This window comes from Stegodyphus dumicola, chromosome X1 (assembly GCF_044657685.1).
Source record: "Stegodyphus dumicola isolate Sdum_Otavi_A_Nest chromosome X1, ASM4465768v1".
NCBI lineage: Eukaryota > Metazoa > Arthropoda > Arachnida > Araneae > Eresidae > Stegodyphus > Stegodyphus dumicola.
Window position 1 is genome coordinate 22619526 of NC_140780.1, and position 16701 is coordinate 22636226.

The 16701-nt window shown below is 34.3% G+C and overlaps 1 protein-coding gene across 4 annotated transcripts in view; it reads left to right on the forward strand.

The window, feature by feature from the left end:
- The window catches only part of LOC118205487 (stromal interaction molecule homolog), a 137474-nt gene that overhangs the window by 98985 nt on the left and 21788 nt on the right, over nucleotides 1–16701 (forward strand). For 3 of the 4 annotated variants that reach the window (XM_085807192.1, XM_085807191.1, XM_085807190.1), the window contains exon 12: nucleotides 16121–16303. The exons of the other annotated variant lie outside the window; for it this stretch is intronic. In XM_085807192.1, coding sequence (XP_085663318.1) covers nucleotides 16121–16303 — 183 coding nt within the window. The remainder of the gene's footprint in view (nucleotides 1–16120; nucleotides 16304–16701) is intronic. 4 annotated transcript variants of the gene reach the window in all.

The following is a 16701-nucleotide window of genomic DNA, read 5'->3' on the forward strand; positions in this document are numbered from 1 at the left end:
GAGAATAATTATGATCATAAAGATGACGTGTGAATTCAGAATTTGAGAGTTTTCTGCAGGCTGAGAATACTTTATTAGCATTTCCTTTCCCTATGTTTAGTTATATTCAAAATATGTAGATGCATGAAAAAACAGTATTGGTCTTTTTTTAGGTGTTATACATTAAAACTGACAACTTAAGGCAATTTTTACCCATCTGTTCTGAACCATTGATAGGTGAAACCATTGATGCTGAGTCAGTTGCACGGATGTGAGTGCATTGTCTAAATAAATATTACATTTTAATTTTAATAGCAGCTTTGCCAAACTAAAAGTATTTTTAAAAACAGTTATGCCGAATCTGTAAACTAGCCAAATTTTCTGCATATCAAAGAATGTTACTTCTATGATGTCATTTATGATGTTATAAGTGATAATAATGATGTTCTATGATGTTATAAGTGAAACTTAACCCTTTGCGGCACAGTGTGTCTGGTCTAGACACACCTAAAAATTTCCTACTGTACACACGGAAAAATTGAATGAAAAAGGATTTATAGGTTACTCTGAATCTTCTTTATTTATAGTAGATGGCAGCTCAACACAAACCAGTCCATATATTTTAGCCATGTTTAATTTTTTAAGACCCTCATTTTTCAAAGAAATCTTCCAGGTTTTTTTTAGAGTATAAAAGGAATTGTTTGAAAAGAAATTTCTATGTTATTTTTTTGGCTGTATGCTAATCTCCTTATTCTATATTAGTTTAAAATTTTTACCTTGAAATCTTGCCTAAAATCAAACGGCAAACCCTAGGTGTGCCCAGACCGGCTCACCAATAATCAGAGTCTGTATCCTTTGTTTCTCCGCATCTCATCGGTCAGTTCATTGACAACAATGCTCGTTTCAGCACTCTTTTCGAAGCTCTATTCAATCAGTCTGCCCAACCACAGAATTAAATGATAAGTTTAATTCCGTCCATTATACATTAAACGCGCATTCACAAAATTTTACTTGTGTACTCCTCTAGGCCTAATTAGACTGCCTACCTTTTTTTTTTTTTTTTTTTTTATCAAAATGAGACTGCTTACCTTTTTTTTTTTTTTTTAAATTTTTTTATCAAAATGCCAACTTTAAAAGGTAGCATGCCAGAAAGGGTTAAATGATATTTAAATAAAATATAGCTCAAAGTTTGTAATTTTTAAACTATAGTTTCATTGCCTCAGATATGGCATAATAATTTCTCATTCCCATTTTCCTTGAATGCTACAGGTAGCTAGTCGCCTTTGGTACACTCAAGATTTGGAAACATATCCTTGCAGATTTTATGCTGGGCACCCTGTTTGTGTATATGTGTGTGTATGTAATAAAATTACTTTTGCGGGTAAATTCTTAATGAGATTAACATTTTTATTACAATATATTGATTACAGAAAGATAAGCGGGCAGATCTACTGGTATTGAGGCCAGGGGTAGAAATTTTCTTGGCACTGCCTTATTGGAATGAGAATGTCAACACAAATATATGATTAACATTTATTTATTTTAAAGGAAACAGTTAAAATGATTTGGGATCTTAAGACCAAAGGAAAAGTAGACATACATATAGCAGACAAAACATGTATTTAAAGAAGCTTATTGATCTGCCATTTTTGATAATTTGAAAAAAGTGTTTTTAACTTTTCTGGCAATAAAAAAATCTAAAACTATTTTTTGCAAGCTTTGAATTCTGAAAATTATTTTATAGCTTCATAAAAAGTGATGCTTTTAAAGCTATTGCATTTTAAATGAAAAGGATTGCCAAGCCATTAAGTCTTACTTCCCTCATTGTTGATCAAAGATAGCTTTTAATCAATTTCAGCTTTGAAAAGCTTCTTTTGCAAAAAGGAATTGAAACACACACTGTCAAAAAAGTCTTTAGTGCCAAATGTAAGTTAGGGACTGATTCTTAGAAATCTATTTCCACTATAAACGTTTTCATTTTTAATGCAGACCTATTTTTGGCTTCAATCATTTTAATATTGTTACATATAAGTATACAGTCAAAAGTCGTTAATCCGGACTCGTCCTGACTTTGGCAATTCCGGATTATGGATTTTTTCGGATTATGGATCATCAATTTAAATCTGGTAAGATGGCATGCAGAAATTATAAAATTAAAAATATGAAACCATAATTTATGAAATAAAGAACAATTATGATCTAAAGGGTATCAAAATTTACAAAAAAAAAAAAAAAAAAAAAACTTATTATTTAGTTGTTTACTTTATTAAACATTTCTTTCAATGTAAGTTGTTTAAGTTGCTTCGTTTTTTATGTGATAATACAATCTCTTTAATTCTATAAACAGACATAATTTCTTGTTCAGTTACAAAGTTCCGTTGTTCAAGTCCTATAATTGCTGTGTCGAGAATACGGACTAATTTGTCAATCGAAATTTTTTCGTTTTCAATAACCTCTGTTACTTTCTTCGCTATCGGAAGCGAATTATAACGACGAGGAATTTGATTTAAATCATATCAAAGACGGAATACATCGAGATGAAATACTACATTTAGTAAGGAATTATAAGCCAAATAAAATAAAAACATCTGCCCTGAAGATAAGGATAGTGCTGACAGATCAACTTCCAATTCATTGTGTGCCGCGGTGTTAAAGATAAACAAACGTTAAAGTTTAGATAAACAAAGGATATGCCTTTATCAATTTTAGCAATTCCACTTTTTGTTTAATGGACTTTGAAACATACTTTCGCTTTGTAGATCCTTTACATATTAGTAAATATATATCAGAAATTCTATTTGACATAATCGAAAGTTCAAGCTTACTTTTATAAAATTGCTCTAACAGTCTGCAAAAAAATAATAAGCTGAATCCAATTCGAAGATTAAGGAACAATGCAATCTGCAACATTAACTGAATTAGATAATTTTAGCTTAGCTGATACCGTCCGTTATACATTAAACGCGCATTCGTAAACGTATTTTGCGCACATGCACACGCGTATTCGCCTCCGTAAAGGTCTTATGCGCATGCGCAAAAGGTTTGTAGCTTCGAGGTCCGGATTATAGATCATTCCAGATTATGGGTGTCCGAATTAACGACTTTTGACTGTATATACTTTAGAGTCTGCAGAGGCTGCCCTTGATCAAAGGCCCAGGGTGGTCCACCCACCCATCTCAGTATGTTCTATTAAGTATGTACCTATTAACAAAATAGCAAATGAGTAAAGAATGAATGGTTTTCAAATAAAAGTTAGGTAAAATTATATAAGGTATTCATAGCACTGAACAACTTCACCCTTAATTGTGGGGACAATGTGAAAGAAAGGTAGTGGCTATAAATTTGTGTGGTGTTATTACACAAATATCAAAGTTTTTCCTAACAATTTTTTAAAGCTAGTATGCTCCTGATGTGAGGATTTCGGGATCCAAAAATCCTCATGTTACAAGGGAGTTGAAGCAGGACAGCTCAAAAGTGAATGTTTAGTATGGAATGGTGAATGAGAATATTTTAGAACTAATCTTCTTCCATGAAGAAACCAGCAGCCAGAATTTTGTTTCGATACATTGATTAATTATGTTTGTTTACTGTCGGAGGACCATCAACCATAGACCATTTATCGGTAGGATGGCGTATCATCGCACTTGTCACAAAAACTTCGAACCTTGCTAGCAAAAATGTGACCAGCACCAAAGTTATAAGTTGTTCCATTCACAAACAACAAGATGTTATAAAGTTATTCAGAGACTTGTGGACATCCTGTAGTTCATCTTTTCTTTTATTGACTAATTTTAGGTTTCAATGTGTAAATTTTAATGTTATGAATGATTGAGCTATTATGTAAGTGCTTGTCTTATTAGCATTTAAGAATCATGTGACAAGTAATTTTGAAACAAAGTACATTAAAGGTATGTACTTAGCATTTACTCTTTTTAGGATTGAAAGAGGAAATAAAATAAAAAGAAAAGTTGAGAGGGACATTAAAGTTAGCATTTTATCATATCTATTTTTTAAATTTTACGTTTCCCCTCTCAATCTCTTATTCAAAAATAAAAGGCTTAGCAACAGGAAAGCCCTTTTTTAGAGAAAATCAATTAAAGTGTTTCAAAAAGAAGGAAATATTATTTTACAAAATATAATACGATTTTGAAAGATATCAAAAATGCACAAAAGAACGATTTGAATCAGAGACATGGCTTTTATAAAATCATAGATAACAGGGTATAAAGTTTCTTTATTTGTAATTTCTAAAATCATTTTATAAAGAAAGTCTAGAGCAAGGATTTTGACAATTTATCATTGCTCTTGAGACAATTAACTAATAAAGTTCTGACTAACCACTGGAAATGACTGCTTGGCTGTCCACACGAACAAGATTTGAATTTTTGATAGTCTTGAGGATTACCTCTACTATAATTCCAGCTTCATGGATGATGAATACTTCTTTCTTTATCCTGCTCTAATTGAAAGTTCTCTATTTAAGTGATATTGACAAGCTGAAGATCACATAATAATTTTAGTATTTTGTTCTTTGTGTTTTGAACTTTCAACATATAAATTCTGATTTTTTTCTACTGATTTCCATATCATGTGTTTGTTTATATACCACTTTATTTGTATCTTACTGCCTAAGGATACGGAGGTGTGTTCCGTATCGACACCAGACACTGAGATACTCCTCACCTGATAATGAATTTCCTGGTGTCATGATTTTACATGTCCAAAAGTGCAAGATGAAAAGTCATTTAACACCCCTCTGTGGTCAAATTCCTAAGACTTTGCATACTGGAAATCTAAAAAGACATAGCCTTTGAAGTTTCTGTATGCCCCGTCATTTTCATCTCTAACTCTCTTGTATACTAATCAGAAATACTATTGTGGTAAGTTACAAGTTGTACTAAAAAATCGAAAATTGTTCAATATATAAACTAAAATTATCTTAAACAATAAAATAACATTTGAATGCAAAAAGCTAAAAGGTAGAGGAAGTTGTATAACAGTAAAGTAATTAAGCTGTATTGTACGAGACCAACTGCAATTGCTCTAGGGCCAAATTTTGGAAGTTTCTTATCATTTTGCAAAATGTATAAGGGATAGCAGCAAAGTTCAATTTTGCAAACATGTAAAACATCCCATAATATGAAATGATGCCGTATATGTAGCAGTGGCTTGAATAGAAACCGTGAAATGCAGTTAATTTGATATACAATCATCAATGTAAATATGATACTAATTGCATATGTGACATTAATAAGGCAGATGCAGATTTACTAATAAAACTTGTGTCAGGCAGATACAGTTTATTATAGTAAAAAATTCATGCAAGAATAAGATATCACAAAGAAGAAAATCATAAAATAATATTCTGGAATTATGGAATGTCAGTAACAATAGTTAAGCATGCTCGGTGGGCTCATTACTGTGGGCAATATATATGTGTATTGAAGGTAGAACTTGTTGGATGTTCTGCAATATTTTATATGATACAATGCTTCATGTTTAGGTAATATGAACTTGTAGGTCATATCATTGTGGGATGGCTAGTTGTGCACATGGTTTTTCACATAACCCCACAAAAAAAAGTCCACTGAAAGTAGGTCAGGTGAATTTAGTAGCAACTCTCTTCATTATAAATGATTCTGTGCTAGGAATTTTCAACAAAAAACTTCAAATTTATGTCAGCTGATGTGGTGGGATGCTGTCATACTGGAACCTTATGGAAGGTAGGTAGAGTAATGGCAAGTCATCTTGGAAATCAGGTATGCTTCACAATAGCTCTTTAAGTATCATCACCAGTTTAATGTTATGTCATAGAACAGAGGTCCTGTGAGGTGTGTTCCGTATCGTCACCAGACACTGAGATACTCCTCACCTGATAATGAATTTCCTGGTGTCATGATTTTACATGTTCAAAAGTGCAAGATGAAAAGTCATTTAACACCCCTCTGTGGTCAAATTTCTCCTCATCCATTAACATAATGTTAGGCAAGAAACTATACCTCCATTACCCCCCCCCCAATGGGTCGACGTAGAGAACTCTGCGAAGCTACTGTCTAGGATCTGTACCTCACGTCTGCACAGTATAGATTTCAAAGTGGGGACCAAGTAGTCTCAGCGGCCCCTTGATTGCTCTGAGTTGAATAGGATCTGTACCTAGGCAGTCTCGGCCATGGGGATAAAATTTATGAACTTGGTGGTTCTAAAGGCCCTTGGAAAGATCACTTATTGGCCAGCCTCGGGGTCTGGCACGTCCTGAGCAGTACAGCTCTAGTAGCCAGGGGGTAGTGCCTCCTGGTTCTCTGAGTAATGTCCCACTGCAAGGGGCAGCACGAGCGACTGGTAGGTAGCAAATTAACGACCAGTGCTGCCTGGTACCCCCAGGTGGTGCGACACCCTCTCTGAGTGGCCAGAGTGGTGGTTGAACCTCCACGCCTAGTTCTGAGGGGTGGGTGGAGCCGTATGTCCAAAATGTACTAACTATACATCCACTATGTACCTGGGAAGTTGTGCCAGTCTCTCATATTGCTGTTTCTTATCATCTGCTGACAGTAATGCTTACAATAGTTTTGTATTGTATGGATGGGATTGCATTTTATGCAAAATTGGCCATACACAATGAAATGTAAAGTCTTATGCTATGTTGTGAATGGGCATCAGATAGGCCAGTTTATCAATTTGCTGTATAAGTACATTTATCTAATATCAGCATACCTGAAGAGGATTCACTCGTAATACTGCCTTTTTCATCTGTAAGCTGGTTAAACATTGATGTTATACTCTGTTACTTTAGAATAGGTACTTCATCATTTCTGCTTCCCAAACCATGATATATAACAATGGCAGTAACTGCTGTGAAAAAAAGGTTGAATCCTGTAATTTTCTAAATTACTCTACATTTTCGATGTGCTCATTTTAAAGCAACAGACTATAGTACCTGTAGTAGAATGACAAAGACTAGAAAACTTAATGGATGTACCATATTCTTTCTGTTGCCCAACAAACATTTTTTCCCATTCATGAGAACCATCATTGCAATAACTACTCATATTTAGACTTGAAGATTCAAATCATACACTGTCTGATAAATGTTTCCTGACTGCCATTTTATGCTTCCTAGTGAGGTATGATATGTTATTTTAATTTGCATACTATCTTCTAAACTTTCATCCATCCATCCATCGCTGTTTTGTATTGGAACTGCTGTATCTCAGCATAAAGCATAAAGATTTTTTTAGATAAAATGTGGATAACCTATAAAGCACATTTGAAGAAATTTATAGTTGTGTTAATAAAAAAAAATGTCTGTATTTTCATAAGTATTTGCTTATCAACTAGACTAGTTTACCTTTTGGAATTGGCATATAAGTGAAAAATATAATAATCAGTATAAATTTAATTGCTATCTCACCAATTAATTTTTCTGTGTAATTAAGTTTTGCATGTGCTGGGCCAATAACATATTCAGGATTATTTTTTTTCTATTTAAGTCACCAACCCCATTAGATTATTTCATCATTTACATTCTTCTTCATTAAATCTGCCACTTTTATTTGCATGACTTTCAAGCTGACCTTCTTATTTTAATAAATTTTTGGTCTCTTACAATAAAATTATCATTATCTTCTCCAAGACATTCCATTTATTTGATTATAAGTAAAAGCACAAGATTCTTCATTATCATCTATCAAAGCAAGTTAGTGATTCTAAAAATACAGGTTACATAATCTGATTCTAAAAATACAGCTGTTTTTATGCAGATGATGTATTGCACAAACACAACTTTAATGCAGTTAATGGGTTAACCAAAACAGTTATTTTATTACTTTTAGTTGATTAAGGGAAAGGAGAAAATGTCTAGTTTTTAAAGTGCTTTATCTCTCTTTATTTATATATGATGTACAATTTATGTGTGTAACGAAAACATATAGTGGTGGCCAAAATTGTGGACACTTTTGGAAATTTTTATGTTTTTGAACTTTGTATGCTTATAGAAAATGTTACGTTTCGCAAAATGCAAACTTGTATATATCATTTTAAAGAGAATTTATTACTGAATTCGATACAAAACACAAAATTCAATTATTTGCAATACAAAAAAGTTATATGTACTTTAATATAAATAAAAAACACAGTTATGAAGTAGTTTGTAATGTCTAGCTTTCCTGGCCAATCACTGTTCTTGTTCTGAAAACCAATCAAATGTTAGTAACTGCCAGTAGAAGCTGACATCATGTTTACACTCGAAACAATTCATTATTTTGCTTTGTTTTGTAGAAGGAGGACCTGTTTCTTATACACTGTAATTACAAGTAGGAATTTTTGTAAAAATGTTTAATATTTAGTCAAGAAGCAATGACATCAAATAAAAGAGTAGACTGGACACCTAGAAAGAGATGTAATATTATTGTGTTACGAGAAAGTGGTCTTTCCTATGTTGAAATTGCAAGACAGGTGGGTTGTTCAGTGACTACATCTGGAGTCCGAAAGTTTTGTTTATGATATCAGGAGACAAATTCAATAAAAAACAAAGAAGGAAAAGGCCGAAAAAGGTGCACCACATCTATTGATGACAGAAGAATAAAAAGACTATGTCTTCAAGATAGAAAAACGTCATCAGCGGCCATCAGAATTGATCTGAATGATGCTGGTGTTTCTGTCAGTTCAAGAAAAATCAGGAGAAGATTAACAGATGTTTCACTGAGAGGTAGAATTCCACGAAAAAAGCCTTATCTTAATTTTCAGCAATGAAACAAAAGACTACAGTGGGCAAAGGAACACATTAATTGGACAGATGATCAGTGGTCACAAGTTATATGGAGTGATGAAACGAAGATTTATGATTATTCGGTAGTGATGGGCAAAAATATGTAAGACGTTGTTACGAAGGAACACAGAAAATCTATAAATCAAATATATTCAAAACAGTTCGTTCAGTTGCGGGCCTGCCTCTACCCGAGGCTGGGTGCATTATGAATAAAGACAAAAAATTCTTAATAAGTCGTTCTTTATTTCCATCAAAACAGTATCTCTCTTCCGAGATCAGCTTTCGTTCGTCTACAAGCAAAACATTCGAAAACACTCAGCATGCAGGCTGACGTCACAAACGGCAGCGCCTCTCGCCGGTTATTACTTCAGTTCATTTCACAACATCCTCCCCCCCCTTGAGACTCAGGTTGAGTCTCAAACTCATAACAAACATTATTTAAAAGATCAAGTCTTTTTGGAGCTTTTACAAGTCGTCCAGAGGAGGAATATTGTTGCATCACCATTTTATCAGGTGCAATTCCCTTTTTTAACGTACACCCAGCACTAGAATTAGATTCCTCTGCAGCCAGTTTCTTATCAGGAATTATGTTTCTATCATTGGACTGTATCTCCAGAGGAAAGATGCGTTGTATTGGTCGTATAACTATTCCATGCCGGGTCTTAAGTTTAACCGTACGAATCTTTCCATTACGTCCAGGGATCAATTCTGTAATTCGGGCTAAAGGCCAAAATAAACGTTTTCTGTTATCATCCCCCATCAGTACTATTTCTCCTACTACAGGTTCCCGAGATCGTTTTTCATTATTCTTTTGAACCAGTTGATTAAGGTATTCTTTTCTAAATCGTTGTCTCAGATCATTTAACAATTTAGTTCTATACTTTGATCTCTTATTAAGACTTGACGAATTTAATTCATCAAGATCTTCAACATTGGAATTTCTGTTCTCGATAAGAAACATGGCGGGTGTCAGAGGTACTAATTCTTGCAGATCTTCAGAAACATAAGTTAAGGGTCTAGAATTAATTATAGTTTCACAATCACAAATAATAGTATAAAGTTCTTCATATGATAACACTGATTTACCTAAAGTACGTTTCAGCAATTCTTTTACTGTACGAACCAACCTCTCCCACCAGCCGCCTCACCAAGCTGCAGTAGGTGGAATAAATTTCCAGATTATCCTTTCAGTTCCCGTTTCCTTTACTACTTTAGTCCAATTTAGTTTTGATAAATCATTAGATGCACCCTGAAAATTTGTCCCGTTATCACTATAGATTATTCTAGGGCGTCCGCGCCTAGCAACAAATCGTCGAAGCGCCAGGAGAAACGCATCAGTAGAAAGAGAATTTACGAGTTCAAGGTGAATGGCACGGTACACAGCACAGGTGAACAGCACGATCCACACCTTTCCTCCATTTTTTAAAAACAGCGGTCCGGCCAAATCAATCCCTATGATTTCAAATGGCGCACAATCCGTAACTCGGTCTGGTGGCAGAGGTGTCGGTTCGCTTGACATAGCCTTAGTTTTAAATCTTTTACAAATGATACAGTTAAAGAGGACATTTTTAATGGCCTTTCTAGCTCTGACTATCCAAAATCTTTCTCGTAATATGGATTGCATCATCTGAAGACCAGCATGACAGTTCTTATTATGCACATTTCTGATTAATAACTTAGTGAAATCACATTTTTCTGGTAACAGTATTGGATACAGAAAGGATTCATGGTCATCTCTATTTAGTATTCTCGTTTTACCTCTTAGAATACCATCATCATCAGTGAGCGTTTCAATAAAATTATAATATTTCTTATCAGTCAGATAATAATTTTGAACCAAACGAATTAAGTTTTTCTCAGAATTTTCAATTTCATAATGTGAAAGTTCAATGTTTCCATTCTTTTCAGAACCACCTTTACAATTATTTACAAATCTAAATATCCATGCAAATATTCTAATCATTTTGTCATAATTGGATACATCGATTCGATGCCAAGGGGGTGCGTCTTTTGATAGATCAATATTCACTATTTTTATCTTTTTCCTCTCCAATTCTATTTCTTCATGCAAACAAATAATCTCACCAGTGGGCCAGTTTTCAGGGCCTTCTCGCAACCACAAGGGGCCTTCCCACCATCTAGACCGAAGCATTTGTTTCGCAAAACATCCGCGCGATAACAAGTCGGCAATATTTAGTTTCCCTGGGACATGTCTCCATGAATGATCTCGCATCAACTCTCGAATCTCTTTAACCCTATTTTTGACGAAAAGGGACCAATTTCCTTGCTCTGTTATCCACCAAAGGGCAGTGGTTGAATCAGACCAGAAGGTAACTTTTAAATCGGGCAAACTGAGAGCTTTGATAATAGAATTTGCAAGTCTAGAACCTATACAACAGGCCATTAATTCTAAGCGAGGAATGCTTAAAGATTTCAAAGGCGATACTCTAGACTTCGCCCATACGAGATTTATTTTTACTTCAGAATTAAATATTGATCGAACAAAGATGCACGCTGCATACGCCCCCTTGCAAGCATCCACAAATACATGTAGTTCAGATGTGTCATTGATAAACAAGTATCGAGGCAAAGTAACATCTTTCAAAACATTAAGTTCTTTAAACCAGTTCAAAAATATATTTACATCATTCGGAGACAATTTGTCATCCCATGCAATTTTCACTTTCCACAATTTTTGCAACAACAGTTTTGGAAGCAATGTAGTTGGCGTTAATAAACCAGTAGGATCAAAAATTGTCTGCACAATTGCCAAAATTGTCCTCTTTGTGATTTTCGTATCACAGGTCAATGTATCTGCGTCTGTGCTGCACCTCAGCGTATCATTATCCATATTCCAAATTACCCCCAAAACGGAAGTATCCCCTGAATGTTTGTCAACATTTGTACCAGCCACATTGCTTTCAAAACCGCGCAAGTTAAAACATCCATTTGACATGATTAATTTGGAATGTTCAATAAACGTAAACTGTTCATCAATACTAAAAACACTAGATAAACAATTATCCACATAAAATGACGATTTCAATTTTTGAGCAACTTCACTATATTGACGTGGACAGTTTTCTAATAGATGCATTATTTTTTAGCTTTTGATTACACATTACATCAAAATGATTACAACTTTTGCAAATAGAACAACTTAACTTACCTTTGAAAGGACAAAATTTACTAACGTGATTCGCTCTTTTCAGACAAGAAAAACAAGCACCTTTTTTCAACAATAATTGTTGTTTTTCAGCTAAAGTCATTTTTTTTTTTGCAGAGTAACATTTTTCACTAAAATATTTCTTTTCACAAAAATTACAGTTCAGAACACTCTTATCTGAATTCTCAAGACTTACTAGAGCTGATGCTGTTACGGGATCATTTTGCTTTACCTGTTTGTGGTTAAAATCTTTCTTCCGATGGTTCTGTTGGGAAGCGAAACCAGTTCTTGCGAGGAGAACCATCTCTTCCCCCTTAACTTCCTGTTTTAAGAAATTCATTAAATATTTCAAAGATCGATTCCCTTTAGTTTCAATGGACTCGTGATTTCTGCTTCTTTCCCATGCCATCAATACTTCTTCTGGTAAGCAACTTTGCACTAAGGGGGTAAAAAAATCCCCATATTTTTCTTGAGTTCTCCCCAAACTTTCCAGTGCTCGCAGTTTTCCTTCTAGTTCATCATACAGGGAGGGTAGATCCGTTTTTGCTCTTCCGGTTACAGCGTTCTTCATTACTAGGCTTAACAAGTCTCTCATATAGATTTGCACAAGTAAATCTTCGCATCCAAAGCGCTCTCTTGGTTGTTCGATGGCTTTAGGATAATTAGCTGCCATTGCCGGGAAGCTAAGGACTAGGCGTTCTGCTTTCGATTTGGGTTCCATAGCCTGCAACAGATACTGCATTTTATCTTCATCCGCGATACTTCTGTCGTCGTGGATTTTCTGGAACTGACTAAAAAAAGTCAGGTAATCTTTAGCTTCACCACTGAATTTTTTTAAGCTCAATTTTAGGCAATTTAAATTTCCTAAATTCGGAGTTACTTGGAGGAGAGGAGGCTTGTATTTCCGCATCTATTTGAGCACACTGTTCTAGAAACTTATCTCGATAATTCTCCGCTTCTTGAAAATCATCACTAAATAATTTTTCTCCATCTTCAGTCTGCAAAATCTGCTGTGATATAGCACTCTGGCATACGTCAAGTCTCTGGAATTTATCACAAAGTTGACACTTCAAAATCGAAAGTATTTTTAAATCTCTTACTTCTTTAGTTAATTCACTTTCGGTTTTGCTTGAGGTTTGCGAAAACGCAATTCTAAGTCCTTTTCTTTGGGCCTTTAGCGATCAAATCCATCTTCAAAGTATATTCAAAATCGAAATTCAATATCAAAAGTTCAATCGGAAAATTCTAATTCAAAGCACCCTGTCCCGCCGAGGATACCACTATGTTACGAAGGAACACAGAAAATCTATAAATCAAATATATTCAAAACAGTTCGTTCAGTTGCGGGCCTGCCTCTACCTGAGGCTGGGTGCATTATGAATAAAGACAAAAAATTCTTAATAAGTCATTCTTTATTTCCATCAAAACAGTATCACTCTTCCGAGATCAGCTTTCGTTCGTCTACAAGCAAAACATTCGAAAACACTCAGCACGCAGGCTGACGTCACAAACAGCAGCGCCTCGTGCCGGTTATTACTTCAGTTCATTTCACAACAACGTAGAATAGGAGAAGAGCTACATCCTGACTGCATTCAAGCAACTGTGAAGAACCCAGTTAGTGTTATGATTTGGTCATGCATGTCAGCAGATGGTATTGATCGCCTTCATGTCATCGATGGGACACTGAATGCCAGAAAATACATTGACACTATTCTAGAACCAAAACTTCTACCTTCCATGGGATGATCTCTTTCCCAACAATGCTTCGTTTATTTTTCAGCAAGATTCTACTCCTTGCCACACGGCGAAAATATGGGAAGAGTGGTTTCGTACAAAGAGCATTAAATTGTTGTCATGGCCAGGAAACAGCCCTGACCTCAATCCTATTGAAAGTTTGTGGCACCGTTTGAAAAATCTTGTCCGAATGAGGCGCCCATCAAATAAAAGGGAACTAATTGAGACTATAATTGTTTCCTGGCATCATGTAATAACAAAAGAAGGGCCTAAAACTCTTGTCAGCTCAATGAAACGTTGGTGTGAAGCTGTAATCAAAAATAAAGGGTACCCTACTAAGTACTGATAACTCACTGCGATCATCACTATCTAATGTATATCAATAACTATTATCGTTTAACTTTTTTTGTATTGCAAATAATTGAATTTTGTGTTTTGTATTGAATTCAGTAATAAATTCTCTTTAAAATATATACAAGTTTGCATTTTGTGAAACGTAACGTTTTCTATAAGCATACAAAGTTCAAAAACATAAAAATTTTCAAAAGTGTCCACAATTTTGGCCACCACTGTATACAGTAAAATTCCAATTTACATTTTTTGGGGTATTACTGGGTTTACAGTTTATAGATTATTTAATAAAGACACTCATTTTTGACCTACGTTTATATATTTATATGAGAAGTAATTTTTCCAGAGATTATTATAACCCTCTCTTCTAATTCTTGATATCAGAACAGAAATATAATCTTAAGTTTCCTGAGCCATCTATCTGATTTGTTTTGTGAAAAAAAAATTCTAGTAGAGCTTTTGCATTGTTTTTCTCTCATTGGAACAAGAACATTAATTTTTTATGTTTTTAGAAAGACATTTGAATTAATATTTGCATTATAAGGCTTGTTCACAATATAAGAAATACTCAAATAATTCACAATTTTTTTTTGAATATTCATAGTTTATGTTTTCATACTAGTATGGAGAAACATATATGTTTTTATTTTCATTTTTTTTGGCTCCTCATTTGTAATACTTAAATAGTATCAATATTATTGTAGTTAAGATAATTTTTATAATTAATAAATTTGAAACACACTGCTCAGCACTGAAATTGGCCCACTCATTAAGGACTGAGGATATATTTATGTATAATGCAAATTAGTTCCATTCAGTAAAGCTTCTGTGATGACTTCTCTCCTTAGATAGATAGTCCTCATGTGCTTTGCCATAATCAGTTAAGGAACCAGTGCTTCAGAAATGGTAGAGTGCACCACAGTGATATTAATTTTGTTAAGTATTTGCACTGCTGCCAGTGGCACTACACAGAGCAGTACATTGCAGCAATAAGTAGTACATTTCTAAGGAATTGGGATGACATGTATGATGTACTTGCTCATTAATTGGACAGTTTGATTGCAAATGTCCAGTGTATTTCTGCTATTTAATGATTGTGAATAAATCCAGAGCTATTACAGTGGATCATGAGTCCAGAAAAGCTTATTAGTATTTTAAAATCCACAGCTGTTCTTGAACACATTAAGAGCATTGTTTTGAGACTCCAGCATTGTGTATGTGAAGGTTGGGTGCTATTGAGCACTCAGGAACATAAAATGGACTTTGAACTGCACTAATGTAACTGAAATTAGAAGCTGTCAGTTAGAGCTGTCTTCTTGTCATCAACCTGCATGCATGCTTATAGGCCATTGATACTTGCCTGACAGGGAATATGGTGGCTGCAAATGAAACAGATCTGTCCTCTTGCCAAAGTGTTTGCAGAACATGGATCTAACTTTCAGAATTAAGATTGAAACATAATTCGTTGTTGAACTCTGCAGTTGTCGATTTATAATAGTGATTCACCTGATTCTGGCATCAAATCAAATGAGTGTTTACTTGCAGTCAATATCACTCAGTGTAATAGTTGCATTCTGAGATTTGCTGTAATGACTGACAGGACTGCCACTTATTTGTTGTGCAGTGGGACTGCCGCAATGTAAATTATAAATTAAATGTTGCAATTTGGGTTACAAAGGCAGGTTCTGGTTGTCTGAAGGGCATTCAAAATATAAATTTGCTCATGATAGGTACCTGACATTTTGGGTCTTGTCCAAGCATATACAACAAATCTTAAACATCTGCACAATTTCTGCCTATAAAAGCACATTACCCATTCCTCTTGCATTTTTGTTTTGTAAATATATATAATATCATCAGCTCCAGATTAATATGATTTGCGTATTTTAGGTTTGTTCACCTGCTGTGATATTGGCATGCATGTAGCTCACCTTTTGGGTGGAGTAATTTAAATGCTGAGCAGTATATTTATCGCTAGTCATGTAGATTAATGGTATGACAGAATCTTTGGTCTGGACAGAACTAAATGTAATTTGTTCTATTTTAAAGCATTAATGTAACATTTATTTCTGTTTGATATTACGTTTATGCATTTGTTGTTCTTTCTAATTTCTTCCTTTTCCTAGTTCAGCATCTTGTTCACAATTCTGCAACTCTTTTTCTTGCTCCTCTTCCTTCAACGCATTTTAGTAACATTCCATCATTCCATAATTGTCCTTCCAGAGGCTCACCATGCCAAGATTGCAATTTTTCTGTCTGTCAATCTGGGTACCTTTCTTTCGCTGGCAATGAACCGTCAGCCCACAATGGTGAGATTGCTCTTTGGCAGTTTTGGAAAAAAAAAAAAATGCATGGAAATTGTAACTACATTTTTTTTTCTTAATATTCCCATTGCATAAAGTTTCATTTTATGTTGAAAAAATAATCTGTTATAACTCATCTGTTGCTTTGGCTATGGAAGTTTAAAGTTTTGTTGTTTTGATGTTACGAACATCTGTAATGCAATCTTTATATATTTTTCCTTCTACTTGTTAATTTGCATTACCATGTCCTTTATCATCCATATGGCCTGGTAGTAACTAATTCTTAGGGACATATCTGTTTGGTAAGATTTAAGACCTTTAATTTGTCTTCAAAATTAAATTTTATTTGCTTGATTAAACTGAGCAATTTAAAAATAATAAATATGCTTCTCAATGAATTATAT